Below are 17,298 nucleotides of genomic sequence, written 5' to 3'. Positions count from 1 at the left end.
AATACTTCTATGGGGAAATCTACAGTTGGAGTGACTTATTTTTGTTTGAAGAATTTTTTTATAGGGAAAGAATGTGTCAGCAGACTAAAGGTACAACCACAGGTATCTCATTTACAACTCCATCTACTAACACTGTTTTTTTTTTGTATATTATCTTCTTTATTATTTTAGATGTATAGATGATAGCTTTTGGAAGCTTATTTCACATCTAGCATTGAAAAAACTTATTATAGTTTATTTTCTCATTATTTTGTTTATTCTTCTGTTTGTTTCTTAGATTTGCCTGTCGCTGCTAAATTACACATAAAGTTATTACTAAATTGTTCTGCAAATCTGTGACATTAGGACTTCCTTCAGACTGATTTACTAAATGAGGTTAGTAACATTATTGTGATGTTCCCTAACAGTGATTATGAAAAAAAAATATGTTAAAAGTGCCTACAGGTCACTGTCTTCCAAACCAAGAAATGGGTTACTTGGTGTAAATTGTCTGCTGCAGAATTATAACAAAAATCCATGCCTTTCTAATAGGCACATAAGTATTTTGCATATATATTTTTCGTTTTTTATAACACTTTATCAGATGAAGTAGCTATAGTCTAAAAATGCTGGAACATTTGATGTCTGATCCTGTCTTACAACATTTATTTCCACAGAGCTCAGCAAACCTTGGCTACTTGATTGTACTTCAAGAAGTATTTCAAACTGTATTATTGAACTTTTTTTTCACTAAGTGATTGCTGTTTGCATTTTGCAATTTTCAGAGCATTTAAAATGCATTTTTGCTACAGATTTTCTTTTCTCCTTTCTGTTTGGTACTTAGGTCCATATATTCATAGGCAGTTACTAGCCTAATGGCACTAGAGCCTTTACAAGCCTAGCCATATGGTCTATATTTGTAGTGTGAGTCTATGATCAGCACCAACTGCTCCAGTCCATGAGGGACATAGGTGCCACCCCATGGGTGAATTTACAGTCTGCCATCTAATTGTCCAAGTTATGCTGTTTTGTGTTGTAATCACCTTGTAGAGGGGTGATTTAGCACAGGAATACATTGTTTGTCGTTGCATTGAACTTGAGGGTCCTTTTTTGCTGTGCTTTTTTTACATTAAGAGCACTAAAGTCATCCATCTTGTGGCAGAAGGTGTTTGCTGGTCTATCTGAGCTGAGAAGCACTCCAGAGGGTCTCAAAGTGCAGTTGTTTTATTGGTCAGAGGGCTCATGAGTTAGATTTCACTTTAATTTCTGCTTCAGCGAAGCTCCTTGGTGGGTTTGATTTGCTTCCATTTGTGTTTTTTGTGGTGATGGACAAGTGGTTAGTTTCCCATGCCTTTATCTATGATGTGCTTAGATAAAGCATTTATGTGAACCCCACTTTTTGCTTACAGAAATTGTTCAAACTTGAAAAAAAGATTATGTTACAAAGCTATGTCTGTTAAGAATAGAAATTGTCAATCCTTTAACTAATAGAAGTGATCACCTCTGGTGTTTTGAACTTGTAATACAACTAACATAGTGTACTTAGCAACATGTATAAAATGTACAGCATTCTGTATAGGAAAATGTACATGCAAGTTGAAAGACCATTGAACATTGCTCAGAAATTTGGAGAAGAGTTCACACAAATGCTTTATCTAAGCACATCATAGATAAAGGCATGGACCATGAGTTTAAATGTAGAGTTGTACAGATCTTGCAAAACAATATTAAGGGTGGAGACTTGAATAATAGATTAGAAATTTGTGAGTACAATTGGATTTTGCCTTTACAGGCTGATTATGAGCCAGGAATTAATGCAATAGCCAGTATTAAACCTATTTTAAGGATGCAACAAAATTGCTTGCACTAATTATAATTTTAGAATGAAATTAGGTATGAAGCTGTTCTACAAAAATTTATTTTATATACTAATTTGTCAGAATATTTTTTAGGTATTGATGGGCTGTGTCACATGATTTTTTCAAATGTTTTATATAATGGAGTGTTTGACAAAATTTCCTGTTGCTAATACACCGAAGAAGGGCTGTTGTACCCGAAAGCTTTGCTTTTCTGCTTATTATCTGATTAAACTATTGCTTTTCCTGAGTCCTGGTTCTCGTTTGGATTTCGTATACATTTTACTGTGGACTTGGTTTACCATAGTGATGGTCCATTTTTTCTGTTCTTTATAGCTGGCGTTACCTCACATCGCTATAAGGATAAATAATTTCTTTTGAATTTAGAAGGGATGGCTGGTGAAATGTACCCAGAAGGCTCTCTCACTGTGTTCCTGTATTGCTCATGAGGCATCCAAATAGAAGGATTTATACAATTTTACAGATTCTGTGTTTGTTTGTTTTCTTCAGGTCAATTGTTCTACCTGACAACATTGATAAAAATGAAAAAATATTTTAGCTTGTCTGCATTTTGATTCAAAATTGTACGATTTCCTTGGTTTGTCCTCCATTTCCAATGCTGGCAGAGGAGCCCTTTTTAAATATAGAGAAGGCTTCTGTTTAGCTACTGTACCTGGTAAAGTTTTACATTTGTGTGGTCTCTTTTTATCTTCTGGTTGTTAACTTTGCTTGCCTTACAGTTGTTTAAAAGACAATGCATTATTTCTTTGTAGATCTCAAGAGAGTTGTCCAGTTTCCTCATATGTTTAGCTTTGGCTATCATATAAAGGGAAGCAATGTCTATCTTGAACAACTCCTAGAAGGGGAATATAAGCATGGACTCAAATGGGTTTTGACTAATGAATTTTTCTGTCTCTGGTATTACAAAGTATACAGAGTCAGGATAATTCAATAAAAAGGAGTCAACCACCCCACTGTTTAAATTTACCTTGTGGTAACTTATTAGGACTTAACCTAGTTGAACATCTTTGTGGGCCAGTAAGCAGCAAGGGTAGGATTCCAGTTTATATACTGCATGCAACAACAAGAAGGCACTAAGAAGTAATCCACATTTCTACATGAGATTTCTAGAGATTAAACAAAGTGTAATCTGAATAATTTCTGCATGGTTCTGTTTCTGGCCTTTTTTCTGAAATGAAGAAAATATGCATTAATTTAGGTTGTTGCACAGACACTGATGGGTAGGTTTCCTCAGGAAGACCCCAATATTTTACTAAACGGGTATCTGTGGACCATGTCTGTCACCTCATACTTGTCAAATTTGAGAATTCTAAACAACTGTCTGCTACTAGGCAATGTGTTTCTGGTCTCAGAACCTTATCCCCGAGATTATGTGTGCTATCTGGGTTCCTGGCAGCTAGACCAGTTGATGGGATGCAGAGCGGAGCATACTTACTAGGGACCATGTTTGCAAGATAGGCATTACTGCTGACTAGATCATTTGGCAAGTCTTCAAAGTAAATGTGTTGCTGCAGGACTGTGGCAGCCACCTGGGGGTGCAAGAATTCTTTTCAGACTTCATTTTATCTGTAGAAGAGTACTATGGGAATCAAGTTTTAGAAACAAAATTTTCTGATGTTGGCAGAAACTCTCTGTCTTGCTGAGAAGTCACTCAAATAGTCCTGTAAGAGTCATACTATTTGACTCAACAGAGCAAATCTCTCATTCCTCATTTCAAGAATCGACATTTTTATTTTCAGAATAATTCAGTAGTTTAAAAATTATCTGCTTTGGCAGTATGTTGTGAGAGGAGAAGAGATTTAAGTGACATCTGAGACCTTTCAGTAATTACTGTATGGGGCAAGTTAAAGGCTTTTATGACAGCCAAAGTATATCGTCTTTGGATCATGTGACCTCTGTCAACCCCTTGAGGTTAAGGTTGCTTCCTCACTGCTAATGATTCAGGTCACTCACTGTATGGAGGTGTGATATTCCTTGAAATGGCCTTGAACTTCTTGGATCTGGAAGGCATTCAGGGTTACTGATGATTTCATAAAGGCAATTTTTGCTACTACCTGCTGAGCTCTGTGATGCTAGAGATTTTAGCTCTGCGGTATCTCCAAGACTTTGGTAATAAAGAAAGTCAGGTTATTTATTTTTGTCTCCATCCTTCTTTGCCATTCTCACTCCATTACACCTTCCACAAGGCTTTCAGCTTCAGAGTTGACAGATCCATGTTTCTAAATGGAAAATGCAGAGTCAGTGGGCACTGATTGATCATGAGTGTGCATATGATGCTATCATATTGAAGGGGACCCCTATTACAGAATAAAGTGCATTACATTGTATGGACCTTACATATTAAGGTGCTATCATTGCCTAGTTGGTGGTAGCCCCACATTTAGTGTATAATTGTTGCTTCCTTATTTATTCTTTTTAATTGTTTGTATCCTTTAATTTACTGTATAAATCATTTTATTTATTTGTTTCATTTTCCCAAAACGTCTTTTTTGTATCAAGACACCAGGTAACAATAAAGATATTTTGTAACGTATGTTTTTTTACTAATTTTATAAGCTGCTAATGTTGAATTTATATTTATTCCCCTGTCCTGCACTTTATGTAAGTTTTGTAAGGGAGATGAAGGCTCTGTAAGGCGCGTAGACCAATAAAATGTTCTCATGCAAAATCAACAAGAGTAAAGCCCATTATATGCAAGTTATAACACAAACTTTCAGGTTCTGACTGTTGCAGCAATAAAATCTTAAGGAAGTTTTAAAGAAGTACACCTGTAAAAATTAAAGATAGATTTATACAGTGCCTCATCAAACAGAAACCAAACAGACTTCAGAGAATTTTACTGAGGAGGATAGCCACTGCTGGAGGTGTGACAGAAAAAAATGGTAACCGGAGACAATTCTGGTAATATAACAAGCTGTACGATTTTAAAAATTATGTACAAAATACTTTGCAAGAAATGTTGGGGAAGCAAATTATTGTAACTAAAGAAATTATTTTTTTGAGCTGGAGCATGTGATCTGAATTGCCAAGACCTCTATTTGATGCTACTGGCTGCCAAAAGAAGCAGTTACTAGAAACTGGAACTCAAAATGTAAACCAACTGTGATTAAGGTACTTAATACTGTAAAGGAGATGACAGAATTAGAGGTAAGATTAGAAAAGGGAATGAGCAAATTTCATAGACATAAATGGAATTTGAGGGAAAATCACATGCAGAATGGTATTTAGAAAGAGGAATGAGGTTTAAGAGATGGCGGGAACTGAGAAGTTTATGTAGCACTGCATTGAATGCTAATTATTACAAAGAAAACACATATAAATAATTAATGCAAATAATGAAAAAAAAATTAGTGTGTTTTTTTTTCTATTAATGCATGTGTACTTATTGTTTAAAATCTGATTTAATAAAGATATATATATTTTTTTAAACTGGCTTGCCTGTGATAGTATTACAAAGTCAGTGACAATGCTTTTTGAGAAATGCTGTCTCACCCTTTACAGATGTTTAGAAAAATTAAAGACCATCTCACTGCCTCTGTAATAAAACAACTACTATACTGAAATGTATTCCAGATTATGGTTAGTACAGTTAAATACAGTCACTTCTGAGCCCCACATCATCCACAAAAATAACTAGTCAACAGGAGAAAAAGATAACACCAGCAGATTACTAATAAAAGAAGTGTAGCAATATAACCTTTACAAATAGCAACAGTTTCACAGTTACCTGATACAGCTAGCTGGAAGGGTCAAAGTTAGCAGTACTGTTAATACTTGGGGTTCATAACTTCCCACTGTGAAACAATGCAGGGCAGAACATACATGAAGCACTCCATTATTTTCTCATCTTTCAGGAAAGTCTCAGCACAGTTTTCTTTAGGTTTTATAAATATAGCTCATGTAAAATACTGTGGTCTCAGCACTGAGAAAGGCACAACTGAGCTGCAGGAGAGGATAAATCCAACCTTTATCCCTCAGTGTTAGACTGTCTTTTTTTCCCATCAAGGTTGTGTGCTTACGGAAGGCGTGGCCAAGATGTCAAACTGCTAACACCACAAAGTCTTAGCTCTGCTTTCTTTTCTTTTCTTTTTTCTGACAGGATTTTATTATACAAACTTAAAAAAACTTATTTTCTTATACATTTGAGTCTTTCAAACAAACCTGGACAACTATCTGATTCCTGTCAGAAGTTTTATTGACTGCTGTGACAGAATGAGCCACTTAAAAGTGAACTCTCAAGACAATTCAGTTAAAAAGGAACTACAGTCTATAATGGGCAGTATCCAGGAGTGTTTTGTTAAGGCTGATAAACTTGACATCAAAATGGACAATATAAAAGAAGATTCCAAGAAAAAAAAAAACAGAAATATTAAAAGAGATCATAAAACAACAATCCGTTCAGATCTCAGCAATAGAAGATACATTAAATGACCTGGATAGCAGAATGGTAGAGAGTGAGGATCACACAGAATTCCTGTTAAAACAAAATACTTTGCTTAAGGAAAAGCTAGAGGACCTAGAAAATAGATCTAGAAGAATATTAGGATATACAGAATACCTGAAAAGTTAGTTTTTACTAACTGGATGCCTTAAATTCTAAATCTGCCAGAAGCTCACTCTCTTTGATATTGACAGAGCCATACAGCTCTTTCAACTTGTTCTTTGAAAGAAAATCCTGCGATCCCCAGATCTATTATTGGAAAACTTCTCTCCAGCCAAGGCAAGGATCTGGTACTAAAGACTTCTTGGACTAATTCTCTGAAAAAAATAAGTAACAACACTATCAGGTTTGACAGTGACTATACTACACCTGTTAAGACCAAAAGGAAAGTGTATATTCCATTCATAAAAGACTTAAAGAAGCTAAATATTAAAGTCCAACTAATTTTTCCAGTCAGAATTAGGATCTTTTTACCAGAAGGTTAGAAAACTTTTAATTTTCTAGAAAATGCAGTGGACTTTTGTCAGAAAAAGAAACTTTTGATCAATCCGAAAATATGGATTGGATTCTTGTCAACTTAAAGAGACAAGCAACAGGAAATGACTAGTCTTCAAAGGACAAAATAGTAAAAAAATAAAGAGAAAAGAAATGTTGTTCTCATTTTCTATTTTGCCTAAATAGCTTTCTCACAGGTATTCAATTTTGTCATCTCTTACAGTTCATCATCAAACACAAGGTAAAATAAACAAAAAATATACTTTAGAAAAATACCTTTTTGATAGTATCTGAAATAGTATATAAATGTTATTTTTACTATTACTTATAAGTCCCTTTATTATTATATTTTAATTCTCTCTAACATTATTTTCAAATATAGACAGCAGTGTGTATGTGGTGGGGGTGTTTTGACAGTATCTGAGATTGTGTGTGTGTGTATGTATATATATATATATATATATATATATATATATATATATATATATATATTAATATTACAATTTTTCTTACTATTTTCTTTAGTCTCATACAATGGTTTTTTAATCAGTATAGGTAGGAACTTAATAAGATAGTGAACCTCACTGGATTAGTAATTAAGGGTTATATATAAATACTGATGGAATAGATGGATATACTAATCATCTGATGAAGTCAAATGAATAGATGAAAATGCATGTGTGGAGTTTTAAAAGGCATTCATGTTTTCATTCGTTTTAGTTCTTTTCTGTTATGTGGCTGAAATAAATGCATTGGCTTACTAAAGTGGTTTATTTTCTCCGCAATCACTGCACTTTTTTTGGTTTTCTTGGTTTGGTTGTGCAGTTTTCTTTTACTGGATTTTTTAATATTACTATTACATATAAGTCTATTTATTATTTTTTTAATCCTTTCAAACATTATTTTCTAAGATAAACAGTAGTGTGTATGTGGGGGGTGTATATTAACATGTTTAACTAATCCACTTAATTTATATATACTTTCTATACATAATTAAATGTAATCTGTTTTTTTATTTTTGGTTATTCTATCTGGTGAATGTGGTTGTATGTGATAAGCTTTGTCTATGTGCAGTGGGTGTTGTGGTAAGTGGTTTTGGCTGCATGAAAATCATTTATATTCATTACTTCACTTTCTTTTAATAGGTTTAACTTGTGTGGTGTTTGTTCATTACTTGGGATTTTATTCAAAGAATTAGAAATGCTATTGACTGTTGGTACATTTATTTATATAAGTATTAAGTCATTTTTTTAAAGTAGTGCTTGTTCTTATTAAAAGTAGAAAAATGACTGTCTGTTTAACTCATGAGACAGTTTTTAAATGAACTGATCTTTTCAGAACCCTTTCCAGCCGAGTGTTAGTTAAATTGCTTTAGAATGTTTTTTCACATACCTTCAGCTGTTTTTTTTTTTTTTAACATATAACAGTCTAAATTCCATGTTCAAGCTGCATGTGCTGCAGGAATTGCACTTTAAACTTTAACCCTCATTTACAGGTAGTCAACTTTTAGAGTGTTAAAATGAGCAGTAGAAACACAAAAATAGAACATTTAAAATTAATCTAATTAAATAAAAACATATCATTGTAGTTTTTGTGCTCATTATCTTTTAAAAAGTAGAATAATGAAAAGAAAAAAAGAAAAGAAGAATGCAGTGTGAAGAAGAAAAAGAAGACATCTGCAGACAATGACACCTGGTACTAATTTCTGTTTAGTGACATCTTGTTGTCATCGCAATTATAGTTCAGTGAAAGTTGTATCCTTTATATAAGTATAGTGTTAATATTATATGCTCATGCAGTAGACAATCACAGTACATATGAATATGTCATTTGTAGTGATGGAATTGCTGTTTAAAACAATATTACTGGTTTTAATGTGTTATGAAAGAAGCTGACAAAATTAATCTAACTTTAATAATAATGAATTAGACAGTTAGTTGCTATGCAGAATATTTCCAATAAACAAAGAAGTACCTATTACAGTAATGGAATTTCCTCTACAGTTTCACTGGTTCTGTAACATGCCACCTGTTATATTGTACACACAAATATTGACACACTGTCAGACTGGATTTATGATTATTCAGTCTAAACATTTGAAGACTTGGCATTGCGAGTTCTGATATTTAAAATGTTACTTTCCTTAACTGATCTGTTATTGTCACTGACCTAATATATTGCTTCATATCCACATTTCATTTATGCAAGTAGAAACCATTAACCTCTCTGCTTGCTATGTCTTATATTTATGACATTTTGTAATGTTTGCATTTTTAAGTGCTATTTTATATTTTCTACCTGGTCTCCCTCTGAATACAGATTCTTCACAAGAATAGATAGTTTCATTAAATAAGATCTAATAAGTGAAATAACTGATCTGCTCCTTGCAACAGACAGTGGCACACCTAAAGGTTTAATCTCATGAAAAAAATAAAGCAAACACATAGAACATGGGTGATCCACAGATAATGGAAGACCTGGGATATAATTCAAAGAGGTAGTTAAGTGTCAAGACTGCTGGTGGAATACAGAATACTTACAATGCATGGCATAAATGAAGCTGATAGCATAGTAAACAGATAATGACATATGCCATACATAACATCTGTCAGTGTATTAAAATATTGTTATAGGTTTTAATCATCTGAAAATTGGTAAGATACAGATTAAGCATGCATACTTAAGCAAATGAAACTACATATGCTACTTTGCAAGTCTATATACATAAGGACATCCACATACAAAAACACACAAATTGAAATACATATTTTCACAGATCATCCTTGTGTATTCAAAGTAAGAGTTCTACAAATGTATTTACACAAGGTATAGCCAACTGCCCACAAAAACTAAATACCCCCATAACCGTTTGGTATTACTTCAGTATACAGTTGTCCCAATGCTTTCCTTGAAGTACAACTGCAAAATCTAACACCTGATGCAATGCCCAAAAGAGCTGGGCGATGCAACCAAACTGTAAGGTTAAACACAGGGAACACTTCATTACTAAAATGCAAATGAAAACAAGAATGCAGAAAGCTAGCATATCATATTTGGGATAACTTATGGCAGACATTTGACTGGCAACTATTAAAAGTGATTATAAACTTGCTCTGAGAGAAATATATTTACTTGACTTCTCTATATATATTAATTTGCATATAACAGCATTTATATACATTACTGTACTTATACTTTAAAATAAGCCGTTGTCTTCTGTGCTATATGAAACAGTTTAGCGGAGAAGATGCTTAAAACAGCTCAATCTAATCAACATCTGTTGCCTTAATTACTCAGAGTTACTTCACTAATTATTGGAAAATAACAGTAATGAGCAGATTTAACTCTTCAAAATGTTCTGCATTTGTTAGTGAAGATGTAATTTTATTTTATACTAAACTGACTTTTAAATAATTTCAAGCATTTTTCATCTCCCATTGATATGATGAATACAAAAGCGTGATTCACACAATTCAGAATTTTGCAACAAAAATACTATAAGCAAATTTGTAAGTACATGATACTTAAAATATAATCATGAAAGAATGTTTCTATACAGGTTAGATGTATATTCCAAATTCTAGATATATTGATAGTAACATACACACATTCATAATACAAATATTCACTTAAAACACTCACTCATTTGCATATTTACTCCCATGCATAGATACATAAAACATATTCACTCTCTTAATGGTTAATATACATATCAAGCACCTACTCATAATTTACAAACACATACATAAATTATCACACATCCATGTAAATATAGTATGCATATATAAGTACATAAAAATACACAAATATATAATTTTAAATTGTAGCAACTTGTAATTATACTTCCATATTCTAACTTTTACTTTCACTTTTTCACCCATGTTATTAAATGAGTTTTAAAAGTTTTATGATACATGATCTTGATATGTATTGGTGTTATGTTTATAGGTTAATGTTATAGGTGTTGTCAGTTTTCTTTATTTTCTCCATATAAATGCTTAAATACTACGCTATTTATAGTATTTTCTATAGTAGGATTAATTAGAAGAAATGACTATATAAAATGTCTTAATCAAATAGAGAAATTTGAAATGTATTATTTCTGGGATAGTTTTGATATAAAAACAAAAAAACAAGCAACAGAAATGTTCACTATTTAATAATACCAAGTACAAAAGGCAAAGCTTTTGGGTTTCCCCTTCATCAGTGCATATATACAACAGTTTCATAAAACCATTTAAATAATAAACCCTATGACACAGCCAATCAATCATAACTAAGTAATTAAACAATTATGCATCTACAAATTAATGCAGCATCATCTGTTTTTTTCCTGTAACACTGGTTTTAAACTTACTGCATTATTTAGTCCAGGATAAGTATCAGCATTTAATTTCAAAAGACATGAGAATTCAAGATTCTCTAGCATATTGTTCACACCCCAACCCCTTACATTCTTCTGTAATGCTTTGATAACCCAAACTTTAAACAAATGTCTTATCCCTTTATCTAATATATGTTTAGCTAGGGCATTAGTTTCAATATTTCTTTTAGCTTCCGATTTGTATTCTATTATATTCTCTTTTAGTTTCCTAATGCACTTTCCTACATAAAAAGTTGAACATTGTATGCAGGTAGCTAAATAAACTATTTGTGTCATAATACAACAAGCATAGCTATCAAAGATATATTTTATTTTCTAGTAAGATGGACAAAACATGCATTAGTCAGGATATCTTTACAGCAACTACAATTCAAACAAGGATAAGTTTCTAGTTTAGGACTGTTATTTTGTTTATTCACTGACAACTCTTTATAACATAATCTACTTTTAAGATTCCTTTCATTTCTATATGCAAAATCAGGTCGATCATTAATAATATGTTTCATTTCAGGCATAGTTAAAAGTATTTATTCCACATCATATGTTCTATTATTAACAATCATTATATACTTTAACTTATTGGTACCTCTTGGAGTTGCCCCAAACACCGTAGGGACTCGTCTTCAAGACTAAAATATGGGGCTGTACTACCTTTCCTTTCCTTTAAAACTTCATTCATCATCTGATATACCATATTATGTGTGTAGCCCCTTTCAATAAACTCTAAGGCCATCTCATTCATTTGTACTGTATTTGTATGTTCATCTGTAGTCAATCTACTCCCCCTACTGAACTGACTCTTCACTATGCCGTTAAAGACATGTGGGGCATGCATACTACTTCTGTGCATTTATCTATTTGCATGAACTGACTTTCTAAACACACTGGTTTTAATGCTATTTTTATTCTTCTCTAATTTTATATCTAAGTAGGTAATCATTTCAGAGGAACATTCCATCTTAAAACTCAAAAAATCAGTACTATTGAATAGGTGTCCCATAAAGTTGCTTAGGCTATCCTCATCTCAATTCCAGAGCAAAAAACAATAATCTACGAACCTCTTATAAAACAGAAGGTTAGAAACAACATATTCTTCACGCTTATAGATATACTTCTTCCCTCATTGATTCAATACCAGATTGGCATAGGTGTTTGCCATGGGCATACCCATGGCAACACCTGATATTTGCAGATATGGTGTTCCATCAAACAAGAATATATTGTTTGTCAAAATAATATCAATTATATGGCATAAATTTTCAATCTTCCCATGTGTCATAGCAGTTTCCATAGTCAAGAATTTAGTTTATAAAATTATAATCCTACCAAAGCTACTTTTCTATCTACAATCACTAATTATTCTCCCTCCTAAAAATCTTTAAGAATTTTTTTTCTTCTTAATTTTTCTCTGGTTCCCCAATAAACCTCTCCTCTGATCCATTTTAGATATAGCAAGAAAAATAGTCACCGTGAATTGGAAACGTAAAACTACTCTTTCTTTCACTGAATTCATTAATTTAGCAAAAAAATGTCCGTAAAAATATAATTGTCAACTGCCAAAATGAGAACTTTGAATATTACTCGCCAGTTTAGATTTTGGTCAAAATGAAGTGATTTACTTCTAAAATTGTAATAATTTAGTTTACTACATTTGATTTTGTTGTGGACATCTGTAAATATTTATGCTTTTGTTCTATTTATCTTTAAATAATTTTGTACAATCATTGTTTTAAAATTAATGAAAAGTTGTTTTAAAAAAAGGTTGTGTGCTGACAAGTAGAATATATTACAATACTTAATCTGAGCATGGTCTACTTCAAAACAATGAAAACCCACATTACAGAAAACAACATCACCAAAACCTGATTTTAACAGATGACTGCAATGCTTAAGGATTTCACTAGCTAAGTATCCTGCTGGCCACCATCTAAAAATGAAACACACTGCACTACCTCAATCCCATCCAGGTGGGGGGGCTGCACCCCCCACCCCCTAACTAAATATACCATATCTGGGATCACACTACAGTGGGGAAAAGAGCACATTTCTCCTTGTTTACCACCTGGATACTTATCCTGTGAAATCCTTTGGCATTCTGGTCATTCATTAAAGTCAGGTATTGGCAATGTCATCTCAGTGATGTCATCTTCAGTAATGTGAGGTTTGTTCTTTTGAAGTAGACCCTATGAGCAATACATTTATATTTTTTATAATATTTATCAGCTTCTGAATCTAGTGCCATCAGTTTTTTTTTCACTTATTGCAGATGAAAAGCTGCTTACCATGCTACCAGATTCTTGACTGGTAACCAAATTTAAAACAGCCAATGAAACAGTCACAGACACATGATGCCTTTATTTTCTGTACTGTGTTGCCTTTGTGATAGTGGATTTATTCCATACAAAGATGCACATGAGACCCTGGGCATATACATCAATGTATAAAGCTAATCTCATCTACAGCACTCTAATGCAATCCCATAGCTTCATAAGGCACAAAAGTATAGCAGGAGATGAATTACAGCATGCTGGCTATATGTTTACAGAATTATCGTCCAGTGTCTTTCAAACCACTGCTAGCATATGCTACACTTTTTGACTAATATCTACATTGAAGCATTATACTTAATGTCTTCATAAGAAATTATTAAAAAGGAAAACAGTTTTAACTACTGCAGTTCTGTTATAGGTAGAAGACATTTCTAGTTTCATGCAGAGATTGTAAAAATAAGTTAATGCAAGTTTTAAATAACCCTTGCTTAATTTACTATGAACATATAACACTAATGTCCAGAGTCTCTTTACTTACGCACTGCCCCATTATGGATTCGAGCTGACATGCTTGCTATCAATCGCTTGCATGTATCCGGCAAAATGTAAACACCGACTTCTGATCCAGCCTCAATGCACTGATACTTCAGCAGTGCCTCATGGTCAGATTCTTTACAGAAATTTTCAAGGGAATCTATCTTTGGAATTAAACCAATCTAAAAAAGTAAAATATAGAAAACTTTTAAATAGGAATATTCACAATGTCCCTGTTTAATATATGAACAATAACACATGTTAAAAATTACTTTTACTTTGCTCGGGATGGGTGTTACAAATAAAGCTGCATAACTATAACCTCTTGTCATTCACTGTGAATTTATCAGACCTCCTACTGCATTAGAAACAATGATGACACAGAAGGGATGAAATACAGGATAAAAACACAGTAGAGAATACTGTGATGTAAATTTATACAGAGGGGATTCACAAATGCATATACACCAAATTATAGTTCTCTGCACTTTGTCTTCCAGCTCTGCAGTCATATGCACCAACACAAAGTTAGTCAACTGATACAATTTTATACCAGAGATAATTTTGGTCATTTTGTGACAAAAGACTATCCTCCAGATCCATCAATGTTCACATCCGGCAAGACACCAGTCATTTCTAAGCAGTAGTTCATCATCCCTAGTACATGCAACAGATGATAATGGTGCACCAGTGTTCCTTTTGCTCCCTTTTCTACCCTATTGTAGTACTGTAGTGATTTTACAGATAACTGCCCATCTATGGAGGTCTAGTGTTACCTCTGAGTGCTGCTTATCTTCATATTGTTCACACATGTTCTGACCTGTAATTATAATAGCTATCTATGGTGGCATGGTGAAGGCTGCGCCATTGGTAGGCCCTAATGTAGATGGAAAAATACAGTTATGTAAGGTACTTACTATAACAGTATTTTTAAGGAGAGGTCCGTGTAACACTAAATCATAACTTTTGTGTGTAAAAACCCATTTTTCTTTGATATGGTTGTCATTTTATTTTTTCATTAGTGGTTCTGTTCCCTGCAAGGACCAGTGTAGGTCTCTCACTTTTTCAAAAGTCTTGATACAGGTGACATGAAACTTCCATACAAGTACCACATTGGAAATGTCTATCTTTAGTTCTTCGAACTAGGATACCTCCGAGAGATTTGTGCTTTCTGTAAGCAAAATCCAGTGCTGAACAGGTATTTATTATACTAAAACCATAAAACTGAGAAACACTCATAACATTATAAAATCATGACAGCATATATATATATGGAAGAAAGTCTTACTACAACACTTCTTCTCAAAGGTCTACTGTTACAGTTGGTATCTTACAGAAATATGCCATCTTCTTTGGATAAGGTCACTGCAACATTAAATCACAGCATTTGCCAAGAATCTCAGGTAGCACATGGTTTCCTTTGGAAGTCTGTTACAGCATGCCATGTAGCACAGCTGTGTTAGAACTTATTCCACTCTCGGACCATACTTCTCACTTTTAATGCTTGAAGAATATGTGCATAGTCATCAGCATGAAAACTTGTAAGACACCTTGTGTAGAAACATTTCTGTGGTGACCTCCCTTGTGTTTATAGGTTCAAAGGGACGTCAAGTTTTCCAACATAACATTCAAATTCTAAGAGTGAGAAGTATGCCTTTTTTACAGCCCTTAGATGGAGAACAGCCTTTAGGAAGGCTTTACAAATAGAATGATTGTTGGTACTCATGCAGAAATAGCAGAAACATGAAAGATGTGCAGTTTGACAGAAGAATATGCTTATATGTTTCAAATAGATGATTTAAGTAGGCCTAATTCAATTTTTATCAGTCCAAGAAACAAATAGTCTATGTTCCTAGTTCCTAGTGGGAGACATCCCAACTTTCTAAAGAGTTGTGAGTGACTTCTTACTTCTATAGCATCCCAGTGAACAGACATCGCCACTGATGGGATTTACTAAGGAAGAAGGAATCAAAAATAGATTGCCAAGACTTTCTTCAGTATTCCACATGCATTGTACACCCACCTGTAGACAATTTAGATTCACCACCTGACCTACTGTATGCCTTTAGAAGTGAGAGTAAACCAGAGCACCTAGAGAAAACCCAAGTGAACAAAGGGAGAACATGCAGTAACTTGATAAAAACAGGACTAGTGTTAGTTATTAAAATTATGTTTGAGATGGCAGAGGCACTGTGTTGAAGTTAAGATGTAGTAGTTTGCCCTGTTTCTGGGTTAGTAAGCACTTACGTAGAAGTGAGGTCCACAGACACAGAGTAGCCAGCATTATCAGTAGAGAGATAACTATGGTTATCTTAGCCAGGAGGAAGTTATTAGTATCTTCTTCTTTCAGCTTTTCTTGGTTAGAGGTCGCCACAGCGGAACTCCGGTCTGCTAATGATTGGCAGTAGATATTTTACAGGTGCCGAGGTGCCAGCCCAACGCTCAACCTTCAACGAAGGCACACCCATTCTACGCATGTCTTTCAAACTCCACTTGACCATGGGGAGGACATGCAGACTCCACACAGAAGGTGCTCCAGTCGAGAATCGAATGGGAGAACCTCTTGCTTTGAGACAACAATGCTACCGCCGCACCATCGCGAGGAAGTTATTAGTGTAAGGTAGTTTAATCATGTTTGATACTGAGAAATTGTTTTTCCTGGATCAGAGTGAATGAGGGAAAGGAATAAATTAAAAGCTGAGTCTATGGGATGAGAAAGTTCTGTTTTATAAATAACCTCACAGTAAACAAAAGAGAAAATGTTAGCAGTTGATTGCTCAGATGTGTAGCAAGCAGTTGTACTAATCTCTAATTTGCTATATTCCTGAAGAAAAACTCAGCGACCATTTCTTTTTGTTAGGTTAACAGAGTTTGTCCAACAAGGAAATTCCTGTTTTACAGGCTGAGAAAGGAGAGTTACTATTTGTAGGGAACCCAGTGCCTGGTTTCAAACATTCATGACGATACATTATAGTATTCTGACTGAAAAAAAAATTTGCATGAGGCACCAGAAGAGTACTTGATGGTACAGATTTTAGGTCTGATAGATACTGTCTTGCTTTTACAGCCTTATGTGGAGAAACTCTATCATTGCATGTTGGATTTCCAGTTGTTTGTGTTGTGGAGGAAAGAGCTGTGTTTAGATAGTCTATTACTGTACCCATAGAAATTACTGATATTGATGGCCTTTAGATATGTGACCCTTAACAACTACAGCAATAAAACTGTTAGATCAATATGCTGTAAAAACAGGTCTGATGATTAGGACTTTAGCAGGGAGTTGTTCTGTTGTGCTGGTAAGAAAAGATGGTTATTTAT

The 17,298-nt window shown here is 33.8% G+C and overlaps 1 protein-coding gene across 2 annotated transcripts in view; it reads right to left on the bottom strand.

Moving 5' to 3' along the window:
- The window catches only part of LAMB4 (laminin subunit beta 4), a 1,139,974-nt gene that overhangs the window by 450,962 nt on the left and 671,714 nt on the right, over positions 1 to 17,298 (bottom strand). For both annotated transcript variants that reach the window (XM_044088495.1, XM_044088496.1), the window contains exon 19: positions 13,985 to 14,162. In XM_044088495.1, the coding sequence (XP_043944430.1) occupies positions 13,985 to 14,162 (178 nt within the window). The remainder of the gene's footprint in view (positions 1 to 13,984; positions 14,163 to 17,298) is intronic.

This window comes from Protopterus annectens, chromosome 11.part0, assembly GCF_019279795.1.
Source record: "Protopterus annectens isolate FY-2018-M chromosome 11.part0, PAN1.0, whole genome shotgun sequence".
NCBI lineage: Eukaryota > Metazoa > Chordata > Ceratodontiformes > Protopteridae > Protopterus > Protopterus annectens.
This window is presented reverse-complemented; position numbering and strand designations above follow the sequence as displayed.